The 22458-nt window shown below is 36.6% G+C and overlaps 1 protein-coding gene and 2 long non-coding RNA genes across 4 annotated transcripts; 2 read left to right on the top strand and 1 right to left on the bottom strand.

Annotated features, from left to right (window-relative positions):
- Nucleotides 1–657: 657 nt before the first annotated feature.
- elovl4b (ELOVL fatty acid elongase 4b) lies at nucleotides 658–19023 on the bottom strand. The gene is made up of 7 exons (XM_055187439.2): nucleotides 18702–19023; nucleotides 17161–17251; nucleotides 16884–17071; nucleotides 16185–16265; nucleotides 12804–12975; nucleotides 2074–2201; nucleotides 658–1218 (listed from the first exon to the last, which is right to left on the bottom strand). Exons 2-7 carry the CDS (start codon nucleotides 17225–17227, stop codon nucleotides 952–954), a joined length of 903 nt encoding a protein of 300 aa, XP_055043414.2. The 5' UTR covers nucleotides 17228–17251; nucleotides 18702–19023; the 3' UTR covers nucleotides 658–951.
- Nucleotides 1098–22444, top strand: LOC129430316 (uncharacterized). 2 transcript variants are annotated; one of them, XR_012372976.1, is made up of 7 exons: nucleotides 1098–1235; nucleotides 11532–11586; nucleotides 13422–13629; nucleotides 13855–13950; nucleotides 20433–20518; nucleotides 20751–20943; nucleotides 21492–22444. It is a non-coding gene; the product is annotated as an uncharacterized lncRNA (long non-coding RNA). The 2 variants fall into 2 exon arrangements; XR_012372977.1 differs by lacking the exon at nucleotides 20751–20943.
- LOC141369329 (uncharacterized) lies at nucleotides 3752–8221 on the top strand. Its single transcript, XR_012372975.1, has 2 exons — nucleotides 3752–4064; nucleotides 7189–8221. It is a non-coding gene; the product is annotated as an uncharacterized lncRNA (long non-coding RNA).
- Nucleotides 22445–22458: the final 14 nt, after the last annotated feature.

Raw genomic sequence — 22458 nt, 5'->3', positions numbered from 1 at the left:
AGCATGGGGGTGGAAACCTCATGCTTTGGGGCTGTTTCTCTGCAAAGGGACCAGGACGACTGATCCGAGTTAAGGAAAGAATGAATGGGTCCATGTATCATGAGATTTTGACTCAAAACCTCTTTTCGTCAGCAAGGGCATTGAAGATGAAACGTGGCTGGGTCTTTCAGTATGGCAGTGATCCCAAACATACCGCCCGGGCAAAGAAGGAGTGGTTTCGTAAGAATAATTTCAAGGTCCTGGAGTGGCCTAGCCAGTCTCCAGATCTCAACCCCATAGAAAATCCTTGGAGGGAGTTGAAAATCTGAGTTGCCCAGCGACAGCCCTAAAACATCAATGCTCTAGAGGAGATCTGCATGGAGGAATGGGCCAAACTACCAGCAAAACGTTTGATCTCTGTCATTGCCAACGAAGGGTATATAACAAAGTATTGACATAAACTTTTGTTATTGACCAAATACTTATTTTCCACCATAATTTACAAATAAATTCTCAAAAAAATCAGACAATGTGATTTTCTGGATTTTTTTTTCTCATTTTGTCTCTCGTGGTTGACGTGTGCCTTTGACAAAAATTACAGGCCTCTCTCATCTTTTTAAGTGTGAGAACTTGAACAATTGGTAGCTGACTAAATACTTTTTTGCCCCACTGTACATTTCTGTGTACAGTACAGATTGTGAAAAAGCATATTTACTAGTTAAACTGTGGTAAAAACCAGGTGCAAACATAATATCCCTTGCAGCTCCACAGATGGTAAATAAATCTCTGAGTTATCTCGCTTAGAGAAATGTCTCTTGTGTGAAATATCTCATCCTTTATATGCTTTTACAAACCAATTAACAACACAGATTAAGCCAAATAGCAAACGGTCTGCAGTTATTGAGAGCATATGGGCAGTTTTACACCCGATGTTTCATTTTGCATTTCTCTCTTTACTGTCTATCCTTCTTTTTAATCGCTCTTTGCTCGTTCTTTCTTTGGCTTCTTTCCATTTTCGACGAACTCCGGTGTCTTACTGATGCCATTGGAGATGCCATTGGCGGCAGATTTGGCTGGTTTGAGGCGCGGTTGGCGGCGATAAGTCTGGTAGTAGAAATTGGCAAACAGGATGATGAAAGTGACGGCGTAACCAATCAGAGCCCACTGCATCCAGGCCGGGAACGGGCAGCCCGTGTAGAGGGAATGAGCCGCGTGACTGATGGTGACGTGAAACTGGATCTAAACGAAACAAATGGGTACAAAACCAAATCGTTACCTGTTGAGTAAATGCTTTTAAAAACCTGTACACTGTAAAAAAAAAGTTGGTTCAACTTAAAAAAATTATCCTGGTTGCCTTAAATTTTTTGTTCACATTTTTTTTAGTTAAAGCAACACTATGTAGTTTTTTACCTTTAAATAATGTCTCTAAAATTATTTCAGTGATAGAACAACTTTTAACTGGACAAATTGTACTGTTGCTGCAACCTGAGCAGCCTCCTAGCTGCTACAAGCACACTCTGAAAGTGGCGGTGGAGGGTAGGAAACACAGCCCCGCCCCTCCCCCTGCCTGCAGAAGAGGGTCTGATACCAGGCAATGTTGCACTTTTCAACCACATGGGAGCTGTAAGTCATTTTTACATGGAAACTACATAGTGTTGCTTTAACTAATTTTTTTATTTATATTAACTAATATTTACTAATATTTTGAGTTAAATTAGCACTGCAGAGTTTAGCTCCAACCCTGATCAAACACACCTGAGCAAGCTAATCAAGGTCTTCATGATCACTAGAAAATCCCAGGTGGGTAAGTTTGATTAGGGTTGGACCTAAACTCTGTAGTGCTCCGGCCCTCCAGGGTAAGATTTGAGGAACACTGATGTATAGTCAAGTCAGGTCAGATTAATCAAACTTTTTTGTGCAGTTATATTGGTGTATTTTCTCAAACGTTCAATTGGCTTACAATTCTTTTAATTGGTACAAATAAAATTAAAAATACACCAGATTTATGTTCAGATTTATAAATACATTATTGATTTGAAGTCGTAAGTCTCAAGTGAATGTATAGTATGTGAAACGATAAGTGTTTGTAGTTACCATCTGAATGATGGTTAGATACTTTTTCCACCACAAGTATTTCTGGATCTTAGGACCAAACGCCGCCAGGCCATAGTAACCGTACATCAGAACATGAATGCCTGAGTTTATTGTAGCGCCAAAAAACGCTGCAAAAAGAAAACAAGAGTTTAGTTAAAGATGTTTAACACAAAATATGTGACCCTGAACCACAAAACCAATAAGTTGCACGGGTATATTTGTAGCAATAGCCAGCAATAAATACATTGTTCGGTCAAAATTATAGTTTTTTTATGCCAAAAATCATAAGGATATTAAGAAAAGATCATGAAGATATTTTGTAAATGTTCCACTGTAAATATATGACAACATATTTATTTATGTGTTGCTAATGACTTTAGACACACTCAAAAAAAATATTCATTGGATTAACTCAATAAAATTGTGGGCAGGATTTCCATCCAATATGAATGTGTACCCCTAACTCATAAAAAATGGCTTTACACAATAAAAATATATTGAGTTTGTCCAACTCAATTTAAAGTAGATGGCAGTACTCAATTAGTTGCCTCAACTCAATTTAGTGTAGTCTGAGTAACTCGATTTAGCGTAGTTTGAATAACTCAATGTAGTGTAGTCTGAAGAACACAATTCTGTTATTTTATATGAATGTTTTTATATCATACTAATTAGCACAAGCACATGTTAGCATGCTAACAATAATAACATATGATATTTTGGATGAGCGTGTGAGAAGAGACTGATCTCCAAACAGGCATTAACACAGTTAGTGCTCATTGAGCGAAATACGTCACATCCACAACCTAACCACAAGCGCCACTCTTTTGCATGATGGTAACCAAACAACTTGAAAAAATATAACACAAACGCTTCTAAATCAATAAGATAAATGGACATTAAACACTATTAAGTCTTTCTCTATACCTAAAAATGCATAAAATAACACTTAATTAAAAAAATTACTCTTCAAAAGCAGTTGCATGCAAAGCATGCTGGGAAATTCTTTTTCCAGAACCCAAACTCAAAATAATTGTGTTAACGCAATTACAAATAAATCAATAAATTATAGTACATATTTATTTTGTGTTATGCTAATTAAATATATATATTTATTGCTCTTAATGAGGTATTTTAAATTAATTGAACACAATTTTAATGTGTCATTTCATTTTGAGTGCATCTTTAGAGGCGATTTCCTCAATATTTTGATTTTTTCCGCCCTCAGACTCCAGATTTTCAAATAGTTGTATTTCAGCCAAATATAGTGCTATCCTAACAAACCATACATCAATTGAATCTGCTTTAAGATGATGCATAAATCACAATTACAAAAATGTATGACTGGTTTTGTGGTTCAGGGTCACATATTGAACTAATGATTAAAGTTTTGGGTTTGTGTTGATTTTAGTACAGTAATATCATGTCATTCATGATGCACAAATAATATACATTTCTGAATAAATACTTTATAAAACTTTTGAATTTACTCACATTATAATGCAATATATATGTTTACACAAAACTGGTTTATGCTTCATGAACCATAATTGTTTTAGTATAAGAATTCATTTGGCTTCATATTGTTCACATTTATACTATGAAGCATCATGTGCACTTAAAAAAAAAAATGCAGCATGATGTTAAAACAACTTGATTTTGCAAGTCAATTCAACCTACACTGAAGAAAATGATTATGGCCCCAATTAAATGAAGCATAATTCAATTTAGCTAGTTTTAATTATTTTATTTAAGTTTTTGATATTAATTAGTATATATAAATAGGTTTTAAGCGAATTATATGTGCTTTAAATCCAAGTCATTATAATTTATTAAATTCAGTTTAAAAAAATAGTTTGGTTCTTTGCGCATGCGCACAAATGCACATTTTCCCTGGTGCTAAAAGGAGTTTCCAGTCAGGTTCACGGTGACGGTGGGAAAGGAAGACGGGATATTTCAGCCCCGGAGTTTTGCTCAGTCGGTCTATTTGCACAGTAAGTAATATTTCATGTAATACAGCACCTTTTTTTTTACCGTGAATATGTTTATATACTTAAAATACGCCGTTTATAAGATAGCTCCTCCAGGCAGAGTGCTGGAGGCAATCCCAGGCGTGACGATATAAGTTAACCAAATACCACACGACTCCCAGAGCGAAATTGCTTTTATACAACAGTTCGACGGCACACGTTTGAAAAACGAAAACTAGAGAACAACAACAGAGTTATTTTAAAAGCCACTTTGTTTGGGAACTACTTTCTTCCGCCACGGATTTCACTCGGCTGTTTTGAATCTCATAACAAGCCGTTTCTTAATATTAGCGTTTCTTTGTCACAAGATGTAGTTTTAAGATTAGTTCAGTCGAGAATATATATGTATAATATTCAAATATGCAGTCGATAAGTTATGAGAGCGACTGTTTGAACGTTTGCTTAAGGAAGCTTCGGTACGTGAAAACCAGAGAGCGGACGTCAGTGTTCACTCGCCCCGCTGACCACCGCCCTCTCTGGGCTACATCTCTGACGGAATTCCCTGGCTCTGATGTTGGCCTTGTCTGTTATTAACTCGCTTAATATTAGACTTTGTGCTTGCCAGTACTATATAAAAGTTTTTTTAAAAGTGTCAGAGAGATGTTTTTGCATGCTGCTTATAAATATATCAGTGGCGATATCTCATAACGTGTTTTAATATGTGACCAGTCACGGAAAGTAGGGACACAAGTCGGATCTGGGCCATTTTGAGTTATTCACAGATTCTGAAAGTGCAGTTTCTAAGCTTTCCAACGATGTGTAACACATGGAAATCTGATAACATATGGAGAAGTTGTTGCCATTTGAATATAGGAACTCAGAAATACTCAAACCGAGAAAATCGAGACGAAAGAGACTCTTCTTTCCAACTGGGGGAGACAATAGGGCTCATTTACATCTCATTAAGCTAAGCCATACCCTCTGTAAAGCCGTTTTGAGATACTGATGTTCTAGCATCATGTAGTATTTTATGACAGAAGTCCAAATGACAACATGCAAAAATAAACATTGACTTTTTACCTTTGTGTTGATCACAACTCGAATCCAGTCTGTTTCAGATTATCCAATGACCATTTTGTCCACAAATGCGTATAATCCGTGAAATAAAGATGTATAGTCTATATTGTTGACATCAGATTTCGCATGAATGTCTAGTAATACAACATAATATACAATCTGAGGACTATTTACATCGTAACATGTAAGGGTATATGATTACACTCCGTTAAACACGTGAACCCGCCTTCAAAGTTAAGTTTTTATTTTATAGGTAGTATAACAGATCATCCAAACAGCGCCGTCGAAAACGTGACATCCTTTAAAGATGTTACCAATCGCTCGCTCGTTCCTCCATCAGCCAATGACTTCATGGAAAATATTGATAGACAAAACATGTAGCCAATTATATAATGAATTCAACAATCTTTATGTAAATTCTGTGTGTTTGGACTCGTGCTGCGCTGCAGGAACTGACAAAGAAATGACGACAAAGTACCGCGAGAGAGACTCGAAATTAAACTACTCCGAAAGATTTCTTGAGGAGCTCTCGCGGTACTTTGACGTCATCCGACTGCGGCGCCGCATAAAGTCAGTGACGCGGCTGACGTACGATGCAGCTGACTGTTATTTGTTCCGCCCCAGCTTCTTTTATTTTTCTTTCGTTTTGTGCGCCCGAGCTTTACAGTCTGGGGAGACGCACGCTATACGCTTGAAAAAACAACAACTTAGCAAACATATCTGAGGAACAGGGCAGCCGCGTCACTACAGTCACGTGACTTCGCGCTCGAGCCGGAAGAGAAGCCAATGCTGAATAAAGTCGTAATTCTGCTATTTTTGGACCAAACTGTATTTTCGATGCTGCAACACGTTCAAACTGACCCACTGATGTCACATGGACTACTTTGATGATCTTTTTATTACCTTTCTGGACATGGAAACCATACATAGATTTTCAATGAAGGGGACAGAAAGCTCTCGGACTAAATCTAATGTTAAAACATCTTAAACTGTGTTTCGAAGATGAACGGAGGTCTTCAGAGTTTAGAACGACATAAGGGTGAGTCATTAATTACATTATTTTCAGTTTTGGGCGAACTATCCTTATTTAGTAGTCACGCTGTTCCTTTTGGGGGCGGAGGCGAAAACACAAGGTTATACAGTATGTAAATATACACAGACAATGACGCCCCCCGCTGCACGCTAGAATCTCTGGAAAAACAAGCCTATTTTAACCGCAAAATGTACGCTTTTAAATATATAAAAACTGCTATCTCAAACATGGAGAGGCTTCTTCGTGATCTCAACTAACAGATTCTCCAATAAAACGAAAATCACAAATTTTGAAAAAAAAAACTTTGTTTCTCATTTTCTCGGAACTTGTGCTGCCGACTTGTGTCCCTGGTTTCCGTGACGGGTCACATATATTCACGTCACGATAAATTCGTTATCAATTGTCCAAATTTAAAAGCTGCAGTGCTTACCTGCAGTTTCACTATGTTTTCGCTTTCTCTGAGTTGCACACACACACACACACACACACACACACACACACACACACACACACACACAGATATATATATCTGTATATATACACACCCAAAGTGCCCTTCATAAATATTGGGATATGTTATTATATATGTAAAAATGTATTTCAGTGTATTTCAGGGCCAAATATAATGGGACAATTCGCTTAAAAGTTGTTTTATGGACGTGAATTGTGTACATGATGTGTGTTTACAGCCACAGCGTCCAAATGCCAAACTTCAACTTTAGATCACAACATGCTTCATATATGAGGAAATTATTTAACAAATACAAAATGCATGTCCATTACAGCTCAACTGTCCCATTACGTTTGGCCCATTTAAACGACTGTAATTCCTAAATCCTAAAGACAAATTGGAATTTGTGAATACCCTCTAAATACAGCTCAAAGTGTGCACTCTGTCCCAATATTAATGGAGGGCACTGTATAATATATGGGCAACAGGGGTGTCATAGTTTTTGTAATTACCCTTGCCTGTAGACTTGTCAAAGTGTTATGAATCAGAACAATCTCTAATAACAGCTTATTTTTATTTAAATGTAGGACAGTCAACAAGATGACTTATTGAAAGACCTGGAAAACATCACCATGGACATATGTGTAATCAAAAAGAAAGAAGGTGTTCTTGGCGACTATGACGATATTGGAATCGTTGTTGGAGTGATGATTCTTGAGCAGCTCAAATCTGTGGCACAAGCCTGCATTGATGCTGGGTACAATCTATGTGCTTAATTTGGCGTACCCCAAAGAACTAAAATACTACTTTTTTGACATTTTTTAGAAATTCATTATGCAGATGAATTCTAAAGCTCTCCCCAAAAATTCAAGGTCTGAAAAACGTTTTAAAGGTGCAGTGTGTAAATTTTAGCGGCATCTAGTGGTGAGGTTGCGAGTTGCAACCAACGGCTTAGTCCACGGCTCACTTCTCGCTTTTGAAACACATAGAGAAGGACAAACATGTCATCGTTGGAGACAACTTAGCAAAAAATGGCAGCACAAAATGGCGACTTCCATGTAAGGGGACCCTCGGTGTATGTAGATGAAAAGGTCTTGTTCTAAGGCAATAAACACATAACGGTTCATTATGAAAGGTCTTTATACACCCCTGATAATATAGTTTTGTATATTATTTTGCATTTCTGTCAAAAGATCCTTCTAAAAATTTCACACTGCACCTTTAATACTGAAATTTTGTAGCAGACAATGTATGTGCATGCTCAGCATGAAATGTTAGTCCAGATGTCACAGTCTACTCTGTTTATCATTTAAGACCTGGGAATCCGTAGTTTTAAACATTTTAATAATGCTTTTAATGATTCATAACTGTTGTCTGTAAAAATGTAACACTTTTTTTAAAATAATTATTGTGCAATGTGTGAAGTCAGCACTACTGTTTTTGACTTTTGTGCTGTTTTATTGATTCACAAACATTGTGGCCTCTTTCCATCTGTGTTTTTTTTATTTTATATTTTGTGAATGTGCAGTGAGCACTTGTTTTAAACACTTGTACACACAAAGAAATTGTTATTGAACATGCACTACATTTGCTGACATTAAAAAAATAACATTAAACTTACCACTTGGTGTATTTGCAAAGCCATTTAAGGGTCATTTTTATATATTGTTTTTAAGGTTAGTGATTGCAAACAATTTCCTTAAAAATGTTGAAAGTTAGTCAATGAAATGTGTTTATTTAAATGTAGCTAAAATAAATCGATTGCAACCACTTACCTTAAAAAAAATTATTAAATTCAATTAATCATTTTTCATCAGTCATAAATAAATTTCAGTCAGGACCACTTAAGAATACCAAATTATATAATATATTATATATTATAACAAATATCTGAATTTGGCCAAAGGCTGAGGAATCAAGGGGCTTGGTTGTCATACTGCACCTTTAAGAAGCATCCTTTGCATGTATCCCCCAGCCTCGCATAACCAACATTTTAGTATGCTACAAATACAATAATTAAAAAGGGGTGCAATGGTTGTGAAAACTGAGATATTGGAGGTGAAGGGGAGGTGGTGGGTGAAATTGTCTGTGCGACAGAGTAGCTACAGAGCGTCTGATTGACTGCTTAAATACTGTTGATTAAAGCAGGTGAGAGTGATTAAGCAGCTGAGCGTCAGCTGGTGTAGTTAGCGATCAGTGTTCTGCCTGAACTACGCTTGAATTCCATTTAGTCACTCAAGCTATATTTCAGTCAGGACCACTTAAGAATACCAAATTATATAATATATTATATATTATAACAAATATCTGAATTTGGCCAAAGGCTGAGGAATCAAGGGGCTTGGTTGTCATACTGCACCTTTAAGAAGCATCCTTTGCATGTATCCCCCAAACACAACAACGTAGTTGAGTGCATAACTTATAGAGACTGCTTGTCTCGGAGTACGCGGCTCCTGGCATGTTGGGTAGCATACCTCAAAAGGGAACGCGGTTCCCTGATATTCATCAGATTGGAACAGGCAGGTTCAGAGGAGAGAAATAAAATGAAGGACAGCTGAGGCTGACATTAGTTAATCATTAATTAACGGACCCCCAACACAAGATAACGCGTGCAAGATGTTTCTTACATCTTGGCATTGTTGGAGACTTTTAACGTGACATTCACTCTTCTCAATGAGCAGCTACCGCTGCTTCTGTGGGCTCCACCCCCGACCCAAAGCATTCACAGGCGGTCTAGTCCTTGCGCAGCAGAGCAGAGTCTCTCTCCCAGTTGCAATCAGGGCAGGAGAAGTGGTTATCTATCCGCGTCCAGACGGCATAATCGTGCAATGCGGGAAGCCGGAGCAGGCGGATCCCGCGATGGCTTACATTAATGGCGAGATATAAATAAAAAATGGTCTTTGAATAAAATTAATCACTGTACATAAAATAAATGTACTTGAGGGAGCTGAGCAGCAGCGCATTTAGAACAGACAAACTGTACGAAGCTGACGCGTTAATGGGCTATTTACCTACAAAGCAACGTTTCCCATCATTTATCAGTGTATGTTTGAAACTGGACTGTTTGGCCATATAAACATGAACCTACACACATTCGTTTTATGAGAACATAAGCAGATAAACAAACGAGAAAACATTTCCAAGCATTCATGTGTCTTAAAATAACATTTTTGACAGTTCAGAGAGAAAGAGAAACGTGAAATAATGTAGTAAGCCAGTGTAGTAAAAATGCAAATGTGACGTGATGACGTCACTGTTATGCAAATGACGCAATGACGTAATCTAGCGACATTTAGCGACTTCCAAGCAAGCTTTAGCTACTTTAAATTGAAAATAGTTGGCAACACTGGTTTCTTATGCTTTACATGCTTGTTGAAGATGCGTAGAGCGACTGCCTTCGGGACGTTAAATCAGTATAAGACACGAAATGCTGTAAAACTATAACTGTCGAATTTTGAGGCAATCAATTAAAACAACATATATACACTGACACTGCAAGGTGACCTGAACGATTTTATATCGAAATGAATTGGAACGAATGACGGACATACTCCTTGCTTGTAGTCACATATTGGTCTAACGTTACTGACCTACTGCTGTAAATACGTAAATGTAAATATGGTAAAACTGCTAAATATTGCATGAAATGCTGTTAATAGAACATCCTGCTATACTGTTGATAAGAAAGTTATTGTTTACAGTGACATAGCGATTTTAGACTATTTGAGCGACAAAGATACTAAAGTGAACTTTCCAGTGCGCATACGTGCACAAACTCAAAGCTCACGCACTGAAAGCGCGTTCAAAGATCACGGAAACATAAGTTCTTTGGGCTTGACAGGAGATATACGCACAAATTATCTTAATACCTGTACGGAATGGATGTCTTCCGGCACTTCCACAGAGAGTATTGCAACATCTTCCGAATCCGAGCAAGCCATGGTAACGCCGGAAAGGGTAAGGAATAAAATTATATCAATCGCATGAGTACTGCTCAGTCTACAATCTGCTATGCAAATGTCTGTGCAACAGACTCTGTAAAATTGTCTGTGCGACAGACTCGGTGAAATTGTCTGTGCGACAGAGTAGCTACAGAGCGTCTGATTGACTGCTTAAATACTGTTGATTAAAGCAGGTGAGAGTGATTAAGCAGCTGAGCGTCAGCTGGTGTAGTTAGCGATCAGTGTTCTGCCTGAACTACGCTTGAATTCCATTTAGTCACTCAAGCTATATAATATACGAGAATGTAGCACAATTAAATATGGCAGAAATTACTAAGCTTTTTATACTAGGGTTACTAAATAAAATTGATTAAGTTCAACACATTTTTTTTGTTTAAATGTAGCTTAAATAAATTGATTGCAACCGCTTACCTTAAAAAAATTGATTAAATTGAATGAATCATTTTTTTCAGTGTATACTATTTTAAAATTAGGCTTGTGAAAAGTGGACATAACTTATAAAATCAAATTGAAATTGTTTAACTTATTTTTTAAGTTAAAGTAACATAAAAATATATGTTGATTTGCATATTTTTTACAGTGCTGAATATAAAATATTGCTAAAAAATAAATATGTGATGGTGTCTGTGTTTATTATTTAACACAGATCTCTCAAACTGTCCTACTCTAACACACCTACTTGTATGTTCAGGTAACCCCGAACTGGTACATGTGTGTTTAGTAATAATAGTGACAGGGTTCAATACCCCTGCTCGAATTTAAAGTGTAACCCACATTTGCGAACACCCAGGGATTTTAAAACAGTTCTCCACCCATTTCAAATGATCCTTTGTTCACCCCCCCATAATTACCTCAGGACCATCTGTACCCATTCAAACCCTTTGACCCTTTCCACAATCTCCTAATCTCTCCTGACCTTTCTATCCCCTCTCCCCAAATCTCATCTCCTTCTGTTTCACTCTTTCTAGATACTTCTGATCTTTTTGACAAAGGTTTCTGGTCTAAAACAGTCTCTCTTTCCAGGTATGTAACTTATTTTTCCATTATTGACTGGTGTGTGTGCATACTGTACATTAATGGAGGTGTGTGTGTGTTTCTAATTTAATCACACTTAAATCGACAACAATGCTGATAAATATCCCTTAGATTAGGATTAGACTTGAGACTTACTGTAGGTTTAGGGTTAGTCACATAATTACAATTAGCTTTTTTTGAAAGAACATTAAAGGAACAGTATGTAGGATTGTGGTCAAAACTGGTACTGCAATCACCCAACTGGTGGCCAATACACAACATGACAACATAAACATCAGTTGAGGGTTGCAACTCCACTTTTTAAATGACAATATCCTGGCCGGACCACTGTTCTCAGTGATATAAGTATTTGAAATGAAAATGATTTCTTAATGTCTAGTAACCATTTACCATTAATTGATATCAATTTCTTACATACTGTTCCTTTAAGCAAGTGTGCATGCGCAAGTTTAACCTATATACATATAAAAGGCCAATACTTATTATATAACCCAAAAATAAAAATCGTGTCATCATCAAGATATTTTGATAAATAATGGTAAGCACATTGATGGTACCCAATGACTTCCATAGAAGGAAAAACAAATACTATTGAAGTCAGTGGGTACTGTCAACTGTTTGCTTACAATTTTAAGTCCTCTCAAATAAAGGGAAAAAACTAGGGATGCACCGATAGAATTTTTTTGGGGCGATACCGATATCGATTTAAACAGACAACTTCTGGCCGAAACCGATGCCGATACCGATATTAAACACTTGTATACAATACTATACAGTTGGTCTATTTGCTAGTTTATTTCTGCTTCAAATTTTTTTTTACTGAACATGGATTGAATCTAATTAACATTCAACTGACCAACAAAATAAGAGAGGCACAAATTACGCTAAAACAAATATAATAAGACAGCATGACAACCTTCAAAGGTGGTTTTTGCTATTCAGCATTTATTTTATTAACAACATTAACTCGTTTTGTACATATAATGGATTTCTTCAGGCAGTTAATTAATAAACAATCGGTATCGGCCTTTCTCGTGCTATTGCCGATATGCCGATGGTTTCAAATTCGTCAAAAATCGGCCGATAAATATCGGCGGCCGATACATCGGTGCATCACTAGAAAAAACCCAACATGTCAATGCAATGGTCAGATTTGTGGTCGCAGACTGATGCTATGCTTTGCATGTTTGTGTTTTTGTACTCACACTGTCCACCAGGAACCCATTTAATGCCGATCCACCACAAGATGAACATGGTGCAGTGATGGTAGACGTGCAGGAAGCTGACCTGATTGAACTTCTTTCTCATGATGAAAAACACTGTGTCCAAAAACTCCACCCCTTTAGAGATGTAGTACCACCACAGGGCCGACGCTATCTGCATCAAACACACATCATTCATATAATTGATGAACAAAATCACCATTGTGTGTTCATGTTATACAACTTTTTGTTTTGTTGAAATAATATCTGCAGTTCAAAATACTGAAATACATTTTTCCATAAAAGTCCCTTTAGGGAAGTTGTGCCATGTTTGCAATGCCTCCGGGCAGTTATTTCAGACTCATGCAAGACTAAAGTCCTATCTACTTGAATGGGGAAAGACAAATATTGCTAAAATCACATCCTAAATGTCGCAGCCATGTTTGAGCATTGCATTGTTCCCTATTCATAGTAATAGGAGTGCTCTATTTTATCCTTAATAACCCCAGGGCATTAAATAAGGAAACTTACATCCATATTTCATAAATGATAATCAACATGGTGTGAATCTGTTTGAAAACAAACATACACTTCTAACTGCCCCTGTGTATTTAACTTTAGGTGCTATATTTAATAAATTGTGCTTGCAACTAAAAGGTTGAAACCTCAAATGGTTGAACACCATTTTGGCCTCTGTCCTCACATCCCCAAGGAAAGCCTGCCATTAAGGGCATTGATTCATGCCAAGCCGACAGCATGAAGAAACTGTAAAGTACGTCAGTGAAAGGAATTCATCAAGAGATTCGGTGATCTGGGCTTCCAGATTAAAGTTAAGACTTATTTTTACTTTACTTTCTTCCTTCTACCTTACTACTGTAAAAAAAAAACTCCCCGGGGGTTCCTTATAACATTATATTTGTGCAAAAATGTCCTTAATGTTTCTCTCTTACTTTTCTACTGTTATATTGATCATGCAATAACACAATATTTAAATAAAATTTGAGCATTTGCGTTTATTTGAAAGCATTTAATTTTTTTGTACTTATGTCTGCAGGAATCAAACCTGTGACCTTGATGTGTCTAACAACATGCCTGACCATCTGAACTACTGAAGGAACAAGGGTGAAAATGAAAAGGCTTTCTTTTAGTGGTAAGGATGTGGCGTGCTTAAGTTTGTGGGTGTGTTGTATTTCAGATTAGCTGTGCATGGGTGGGTTATTATAATTGCAGGTACATTTGGTGTCCACCAAAGTTGTTATGTTTCTGCAAAATGGTTTGATTCTTAATTATTTTAATTTTAATTGCTAATTTTGTACTCACTGTCATGGATCACAAGATGTTGCAGATCATAACAATATTATATGTTCTGTAAATGTATCTTATTTCAATGGAAAAACAGGATTAAGTGTCAACTCTGTTACTGCCAAACTTTGTTTCCAGGAGAGAGTAACAGTGTTGACAGTTCTGTGTGTGTGTGTGTGTGTGTGTGTGTGTGTGTGTGTGTGTGTGTGTGTGTGTGTGTGTGTGTGTGTGTGTGTGTGCGTGCGAGAGAGAGAGAGAGAGAGAGAGAGAGAGAGAGAGAGAGAGAGAGAGAGTTTGTGTTTCTCTGTGTATGACTGCCATTTATGTTCAGTGTTGGGTAAGTTACTCAAAAAATGTTATTAATTACTATACTAATTACATCTTCAATCATGCAATTAGATTACTTTACAAATTACTCTCTCCAAAAAGTATTTAAATACTTATTACTAATTACTTTCTAAATCCTATTTAGTACATGATACAAGGATAGGCTTGAAATGGCTCGAAAAAATAAGATATAAAAGTACATCAATTATTCTGGTCCCACTTTAGGGTCCAATTCTCTAGCTTTTAACTACTTTTTTCTCAATATACTCCAACTACTGCTTATTAATACTAAAGAAGTTGTTAATTTTAATTATTGGTAGAAATGGGGAGGGTTACAGATGTAGAATAAGGTTTTGCAGAATCAGGGATTAATATGTGCTATTAAGTATTAATAAACAGCCAGCATCTCATTAATATTAATGCTTAATTAATAATGCTAATAATCAACCAGTTTATGTGAGAATTGTAAACTAAAACCATGTTAAATCCAATATATTATACATAATTGTTTTACATTCCATACAAAGTATTTAGTTACATCAGAAGTAACTGTAATTAGATTACAATAAAAATAAGAGTAATCCCTTACTTTACTTTTCAAGGGAAAAGTAATTAAATTACAGTAACTAATTACTTAGTTACTAGTTACACCCAAAACTGTTTATGTTACGTGACTGTCAACACTGTTACTCTACCTTGGTAACAGAGTTGACTACTTCAGACAATAAGAAATAATGTTTTACAGCCATTTAAGACCCTAATATTTTATTGTTATGGTGTATAACATCTTGTAGTCCATGACAATGAGTAATAATTTGGTAACCTTTTTGTTCAGTACATGGTCACACAGTAAATGTACACCAGGGACCGATCAAACACATTATATGTGAGCATGTCTATTAAAATCCAAGTCTCATAATCTAAACATTTGACCTTGATTTTGCTAAACAACATGCCTGACCATCTGAGCTACTGAAGGAACAATGACAAAATGAAAAAGGCTTTCTTTTAGAGGTAAGGATGTGGTGTGCTTTAGTTTATGGGTTTGTTGTATTTCAGATTAGCTGTGCATGGGTGAGCTAATATAATTGCAGGTACATTCGGTGTCCAAAGTCATTATTTTTCCGCAAAATTGTTTGATTCCTAATTATTTTAATAATTTTGTACTCACTGTCATAGATCACAAGATGTTGCAGACCATAACAATTTTATAATTGCTATAAACTTATCTTATTTAACTGAAAATCACGATTTAGTGTCAACTCTGTTACGGTCAAACTCTGTTAACAGGAGAGAGTAGCAGTGTTGACCGTTGTTTGTGTGTTTCTCTGTGTATGACTGCAATTTATGTTACATGACTGTCAACGCAGTTACTCTACTTCGGTGGCAGGGTTTGAGGGTAACAGAGTTGACTAATACAGACAATAAGAAATAAAAAGAGAAAGAGAAGGTTTGTGTTTCTGTGCATTTATGTTACATGACTGTCAACACTGTTACTCTACCTTGGTAACAGAGGTGACTACTTCAGACAATAAGAAATAATGTTTTACAGCCATTTAAGACCCTTTTGACATAACATATTATATTGTTATGGTGTATAACATCTTGTGGTCCATGACAGTGAGTACCAACTTATTAAAAGAATGAAAAATATAACTATTTGAAAAAAGCAGAAAATAATAATGACTTTGGACACCAAATGTAGCTCCAATTATATAATCGCCCATACATAAGGAAAGACTGTGCGTCTCTTACCCTGACTTCATTAACATCATTTGAGTAGTTGACAGGCTGACAGAGGTAGCTGTATCCCGCCGCTTTGGATCCTAGGATCAGCTACAGACAGAGAAATATGATACAAAAGTCAGGATATGCTTGTGTAAAATGTGTTAGAGGTCAGCTTGGGAAACAGCTACGATGTTTGTTTGTGTAAAAAGGCAAATGTGTCATAAGAAAATATGTCACAACATTGTGTTAAACCAGTGATCTGGTGCCATACATCTGTGACCTGTCTCTGATCTCTGTGTTCTGTCTGTGACCTGTCTGTGTTCTGCCAAACCCTTTAACTAACCCTAACAATTAACTAGCCCTAACATTAGAGTGAAATTATAGGTTGATAAATAATTATATCATCATATGAAACTAGCTAACTATAATATTAACACATTTGTGTGCTTTTATCACTGTACATGGCAAATTTATACTTCCACTTTAAAGCAAAACAATTGTTTAGGTACGGTGACACTATGGTGACCCCACTAAACCGTACACAATGTTTATAAGATGGCAAATCTTAACTTTGAATTCTGATTGGTTGAGAGGAATATTGATCCATCACTATGTCCTGCTTTGGGAGAAACTAAAACAACTTGCCAGTAAATATTGAAATACTTCAAATGATTGTGAGGGGTGAAAAGTGTCAGATGGTGTAATGGGAAGGAGAGTTGATCAAACCTCTTTGCAAATGTAGAAGTTAAGCAGCACCATGCTGAAATTATACACAATAAGAGTCTTTCTCAGCTGAAAGGGCTCTCGGCTCCGCATGTAAAGCGGCCCGGCCCAAAGAAAGAGCAGGTAGAGGACGCTGATCCCGAGGGTCGGGAGCGGAGATGCCATCATGGGCCATTCTTCCACGCGCTTATCTGAAACACAGACGCAAATGAACTGTATTCATATACTTAACTTTAATATTTTATTATAAGAATAAAGAAGAAATTATGTATTTTGTCACCTGCTATGGTAAGGCTCCATTTATAAAACTCTGCAGAGTCATTCACAAAGTGAATGACGGTGTCCATGGCTCTAGTTCTAAGATGATTATACTGCAAAGACACAAACATTTAAGGCCACTTATATTTTGAAATAGAAAGCATACTTTGAATCTCCCAGATAGATTTCGACTCCTAAACACATGTTTGGCATAATATAATTCCCCATGAACACATATAATATATACAATTTATATGTACAAAAGTATGCCATATGGGTTTGTGGTTTTCCTGCCAATTCCTTGTTGGCATGTCCTAAAAGAGAGTCTTAGTGACAAAGCAAATATTACAGACAATTGAAGTGATTGTTTTACAAGGCAAGGCAGCTTGTATTTAACCCAGCAAGCGAATTCCACACCTGTAAGCAGGTAAGCAGAATTAAAATGAGTCACATTTTACCTCCATCATTACATAAGCAGCCTGACCCTACGCATGCATTATTTAGGGGCCCTGTATCACTTAACACAGGGAAACGCTGGACAGATGTAGCCAGTACTGCACCAAAATACAGTATAAAACTAAAAATGAAGAACGTCCCAACAGAGTAGAAGACAATTATCTGTAGTAAAAATACATACTTATATGATGAGGTTAAACTAGGTGAGTGTTTTTAATACAACCAAATAAAACTACCCAACAATATTCTGAATAAATATTATTATTATTATTATTTCAAATATTATTGACATGAAATTATATAGAAATGCATTTTCATGTTGTAATCATATTTTTTCTAATTAAAAGCTTGTTTTTTGTGATAACTTTCATATTTCAAGTGTCCAAATTCTTTCGAATGGGTTTTCACTATGAAACGGAAGAGCGTTAAGTAAACTCGCCACCGCGCAATGCAAACCCGCCTGTACGCGCTCCTATCGAAAGCCTAAGCGCGCGTGTGTCAGCAGGTTTCACGCGCATTTGTCAGTCAGACTTTAATTCCATTGGATCTACGAGCTTAAGTACAAATGCCCATCGACCCACATCTGAGGCCACATCACCTCGTGAAGGTTATCAAAGTCCAAAACGTTTCCAGTATTAAAGAAAACAGCCGGATTAGTAGAATTGGCCGTTATTTTCTTGTAGAAAAATTGGATGTAAAAATGAAATGTTGTATAAATGAAATGATAGCTATGCTTAATAGCTTTATGCTTTGTAAAACCATTCTGTCAAATAAGCCTAAAAATAAAAACATATGCTACCTATTTTAATTAACAAGCATGCTTTTATATTAGTTTTAAACAATAAGGTTCTTTGGAATTCTTTAAAGCACATATTTTAAATAAAATAGATTTTTTTGTGTAACTTAAACATTGTTCTAGCTAACCCTAATGTTAATACATAAGAGCAGGTGACTAATCTCAATTAAAGTGATTACATTAGGTCTGGCATATTCCCGTAAACTGTAATGTGTATGTAATTACGCGTAAACTTGCAAAACAAGGAGGAGAATAAGACTATTTAATAGATGAAGCATTAAAATACAATTATTACACACACCCGATCTTACCTTGTAAGCGCGCGCCTATGTCGACATCAGGTGTAGCGTGGCTCAGCTGGAATATCAAAGTGAATAAATGTCTGGATTTAAATCTACAGTGCGCGTTTAAACACATCAGCTTTGGCAATAATAACGCAAAGGCAAAGGCTGTGCAACTATAAGGGTTCGGAGATATGAGGCAAACGCATCGTCTGATGTCTCTGTGTCATAGACACTCACTGGAGACCCATCTGTCTTACACTGAGCATGCGCACTCACGCACGGTGACCCGTGCGCTTTGTTGAACTGAACTCTCTCTGAGAGAAAGGTTGCTGTTCGTTACAAAGAGTTATTAACAAACGTAGTCCTCATAAAACACAACCAAAATATAAATGGATAAAAGGAAAATGATTTTGGCATTTTAATGTATTACTTATATAGCCTATTTAGTCTTTTAGTGCTAGAAAAATATGTAGGCCTTTATTTTATAATATTACATACACTAAATTATACTGTGCATTGGCCACACATGCAAACCATACTAAAAGCTTCCTTTAAAAAAAATTATAGCTTTGAGGACCAACTTGTTGCTAATATTTTGTTCACATTGTGATGACGCAATGCAGACACGAGGTGGCAGCAAGCCATAGTAAACAACAGCACACATAGTACTCTTCTTTCTCACTAATGCATGCATATATTAAATCACTTAACATCACATTTGATTCAGTAAGTAAACTTTTTATTTAATTTAAACCACGTTTTCTGTAATAAAGTTGGTGACCTTTTTGTTCAGTACATGGTCACACAGAAAACCGGGGGCCCGGGGCCGATCAAACATATATGTGACCCTGTCTGTAAAAATCCAAGTCTTATAATCTAATGATGAGATTTGGAGCATCAAAGTTTGATTTAACATGGATTTCAGTCTTTGATATGATCTTACTTACAGTAGTCAATATTAAAAATATCAAGGTTATATTTTCACACGATGTTCTTTACATGTAGGACGCTTTTATGTAGAAAACAGTAAATCCAAAAAAAAAAGACTTTAACTGTGTTTTCACAGGAAGGGTCACATATCCCACAATGCAATGCACTCGATCGGACCTCTAAATGGCTGCTGTTTTAAATACTTGCTGGATCAATTTTAGAAAACACCTTTCCATATATGAGAAATTCCAGTTTAACTCTCAATGTAACTCTTTATACTAGAAAAACGTTAAAGAGGAGCGGACATAAATTTGATTTATGACCCGGTATCAGCTGAACTCCTGTATGTGTTCGATGTAATGTTTTGGGAATGAGGTGGTTATTGTCTTAGCATCACCTCTGTGATTTCTCTGTGGTTTTCAGCGACACAGGTGTTCAGCTAACACTCGCAGCAGGCCGCTGTATCGCAGAAGCAGCTGTTTAGCATTTAACCGAGCGATTCAATATATCAGCATGAGGTGATGACAGAAGAGAAAGGCTTTAAATTCACTTGCGACATCACAACATCTCACCTGTGTGTCAGACTCATAACTTATTTCTCTATTACAACATATTACCATATTTATTTCCAGTAAGTAAATCAGTAAGTGTGTTTTCTGTGGCAGATGCTCTGGAGTCGCCTGCAGCTGCTGAAAACGTATCTTTGGACCGAATCCACTGATATCATCTTATCTATAATTAAAAAGTGCACAAACAAGGAAATAAATCTGCATTCTCTGTTTTGTTTACCAAATGTTTAAACTGAATTCACCCCCTTTTTTTATTCAGTGCAACAGATAATAAAGTCTGCCGCCTCCATCTCAACATGTCCACATGGGAAAACATGCAAATGACCTGAATTGCCCACAATAGAGGTATCGATATAAATATTGTCTTTATTTGCTGTGATTAATCCCAAACATTCATATTTTTAAAATTTACTAAACAGATGTACAGTATAAATGACAAAGAAGTCACGTACGGTCCATTTGCCTGCTGTCTGCTTTTCATTCAGACCCTGGTTTAATTTCGTATTGCTAAGGGCTTTTCATTCATCCCAAAATATGATCACGTTTCAGTTCATTGAAGTGTTCTGCACATCTGTAGTTTTTAAGTGAGATTAGAGACGGAGGCAGAAGAGACGAGAGGTTTTGATTAAAGAGAGGCGAGGTGATGAGTTTTCTGAAGGCGATGTTGATGTCCACTCAGGAGTCGGTCTGTCTATGCTGATCTACAGTCGGACACCCAGAGGCTCAAGCACATCTGAAACGAACTGATCATACAGGGGAAGGATAGAAAGGTAGAGAGAGAAAGCCCAAATTGAGCCTACAAGTGGTGATTTTTGCATGCACTTAGAGGGTTTTGCAGCGAAAGACAGTCAAATTTGTTAAATACCAATCAAATGACTAAAGTGACATTTGCATTTTAATTAATAACATTTTTATTGCAAAAAAAAGTACTATTACTGAACCTAAACATAAGACTCCAATAAAAGACAACATGTCAGAGGGTTTTCCATCTGAACTCTTATGTGGTAACCATTTTATAAATAAAGTACTCAAAGCTGTGCTGCATCATCAAAAAGTCACAGCTGAAAGGGTTGCATTGACTCAATTTCGTGCCTAACAATACCCTCGAGTGCCTTATTGCTTACATACTGTACTGAGTCTAGCAGTTACTCAAAACATCCCTGCATCAAGGCACTGAAGGCAGTGACAACTCCCATTCAAAACCCATTCACTTCTGTTGACTGTTTACAACAGGCGTCATGTCAGGGATTTGCTCATTATGGCAGTAACGCTATATTTAATCATGTTGTTGTTGTGTGTGTGTGTTGTGCCTATACAGAACTAAAAAAGCAACGCGAGCGTGTGATTTTAACTCAGTCAAGATGTGAAGAGATCTTCCTTTCATACTTGGACAGCACAGCACGCTGAGACAAACTTACAGTATGAGAACACCCATTTCTGCTGAATGATTTAGCGTATAGGATTTCCTTCAGTATATATTTATATAGAAGCTTAAAAATAAAGGTTCCTAAAAGATTCTTTGTTAGTCTGTATGGTTCCATAAAGAACCAAAAAATAGGGTTTAGTGAAGTACCCTTTTTAGCTTCGTTTTGTAAAAACGTCATGTAAAAAGTAAAATACGTAATAAGGCAATGCATATAACACTATATAAACTCTAATTTATATAGTGGCACACAGTATATGTGCATTGATCATGGGATTTTTATTGTGGTTTGTATTGCATTTTGTTCTTGTGTGTTCACTGTGTTATGTAGACTTACAGCACATTGTTATTTCAGCTGGAAAGCGTCTTTTTAATTCGGAGGTTTTTATCGGTTGTAAAAGCATATTGTGTTAAATCGAGTGTGTGTGTGTGCTGTGAACATGGGTCAGAATAAAGTCTGATGTTGCACACATGCAGAAAACCACTCTGTGTCCTTAAATGAACTGAGACATGAAAACACTCTCAGGGACAGACGCTGTGAATATATGGATGTGGAGAGACACTCAATATCTTTAGTCTCTCTCTCTCTCTCTCTCTCTCTCTCTCTCTCTCTCTCTCTCTCTCTCTCTCTCTTCTCTCTCTCTCTCTCTCTCTCTGAAACACGTTTGCCAAATCTTTTAATCATTTGCTGCATGCAGTGTAAAACTGTATAAAAAATCAACACTGAAACAATGAACACTAAATTATTAAACGATAAGAAACTACACACTCCAAAAATTGCTGGGTTGTTTTTGACCCATGTTGGGTAAGTGTTGGACAGAACACATGCTGGGTTGGAAGAGAGCCAATGTTGGGTTAAAAG

The sequence above is a fragment of the Misgurnus anguillicaudatus genome, chromosome 13 (genome assembly GCF_027580225.2).
Source record: "Misgurnus anguillicaudatus chromosome 13, ASM2758022v2, whole genome shotgun sequence".
NCBI classification, from domain to species: domain Eukaryota; kingdom Metazoa; phylum Chordata; class Actinopteri; order Cypriniformes; family Cobitidae; genus Misgurnus; species Misgurnus anguillicaudatus.
Note: the sequence above shows the minus strand (reverse complement) of the source record. Positions and strands in the feature narration are given on the sequence as shown.

Excerpts from the sequence above, each read along its gene's own strand:
- elovl4b (XM_055187439.2), bottom strand. The coding sequence starts at position 17,227 with ATGGACACCGTCATTCACTTTGTGAATGACTCTGCAGAGTTTTATAAA. Across the intron at positions 16,266-16,883 it reads ACTTCTACATTTGCAAAGAG|CTGATCCTAGGATCCAAAGC; the intron begins GTTTGATCAACT and ends CTCTGTCTGTAG. Across the intron at positions 12,976-16,184 it reads ATGATGTTAATGAAGTCAGG|ATAGCGTCGGCCCTGTGGTG; the intron begins GTAAGAGACGCA and ends TGTTTGATGCAG.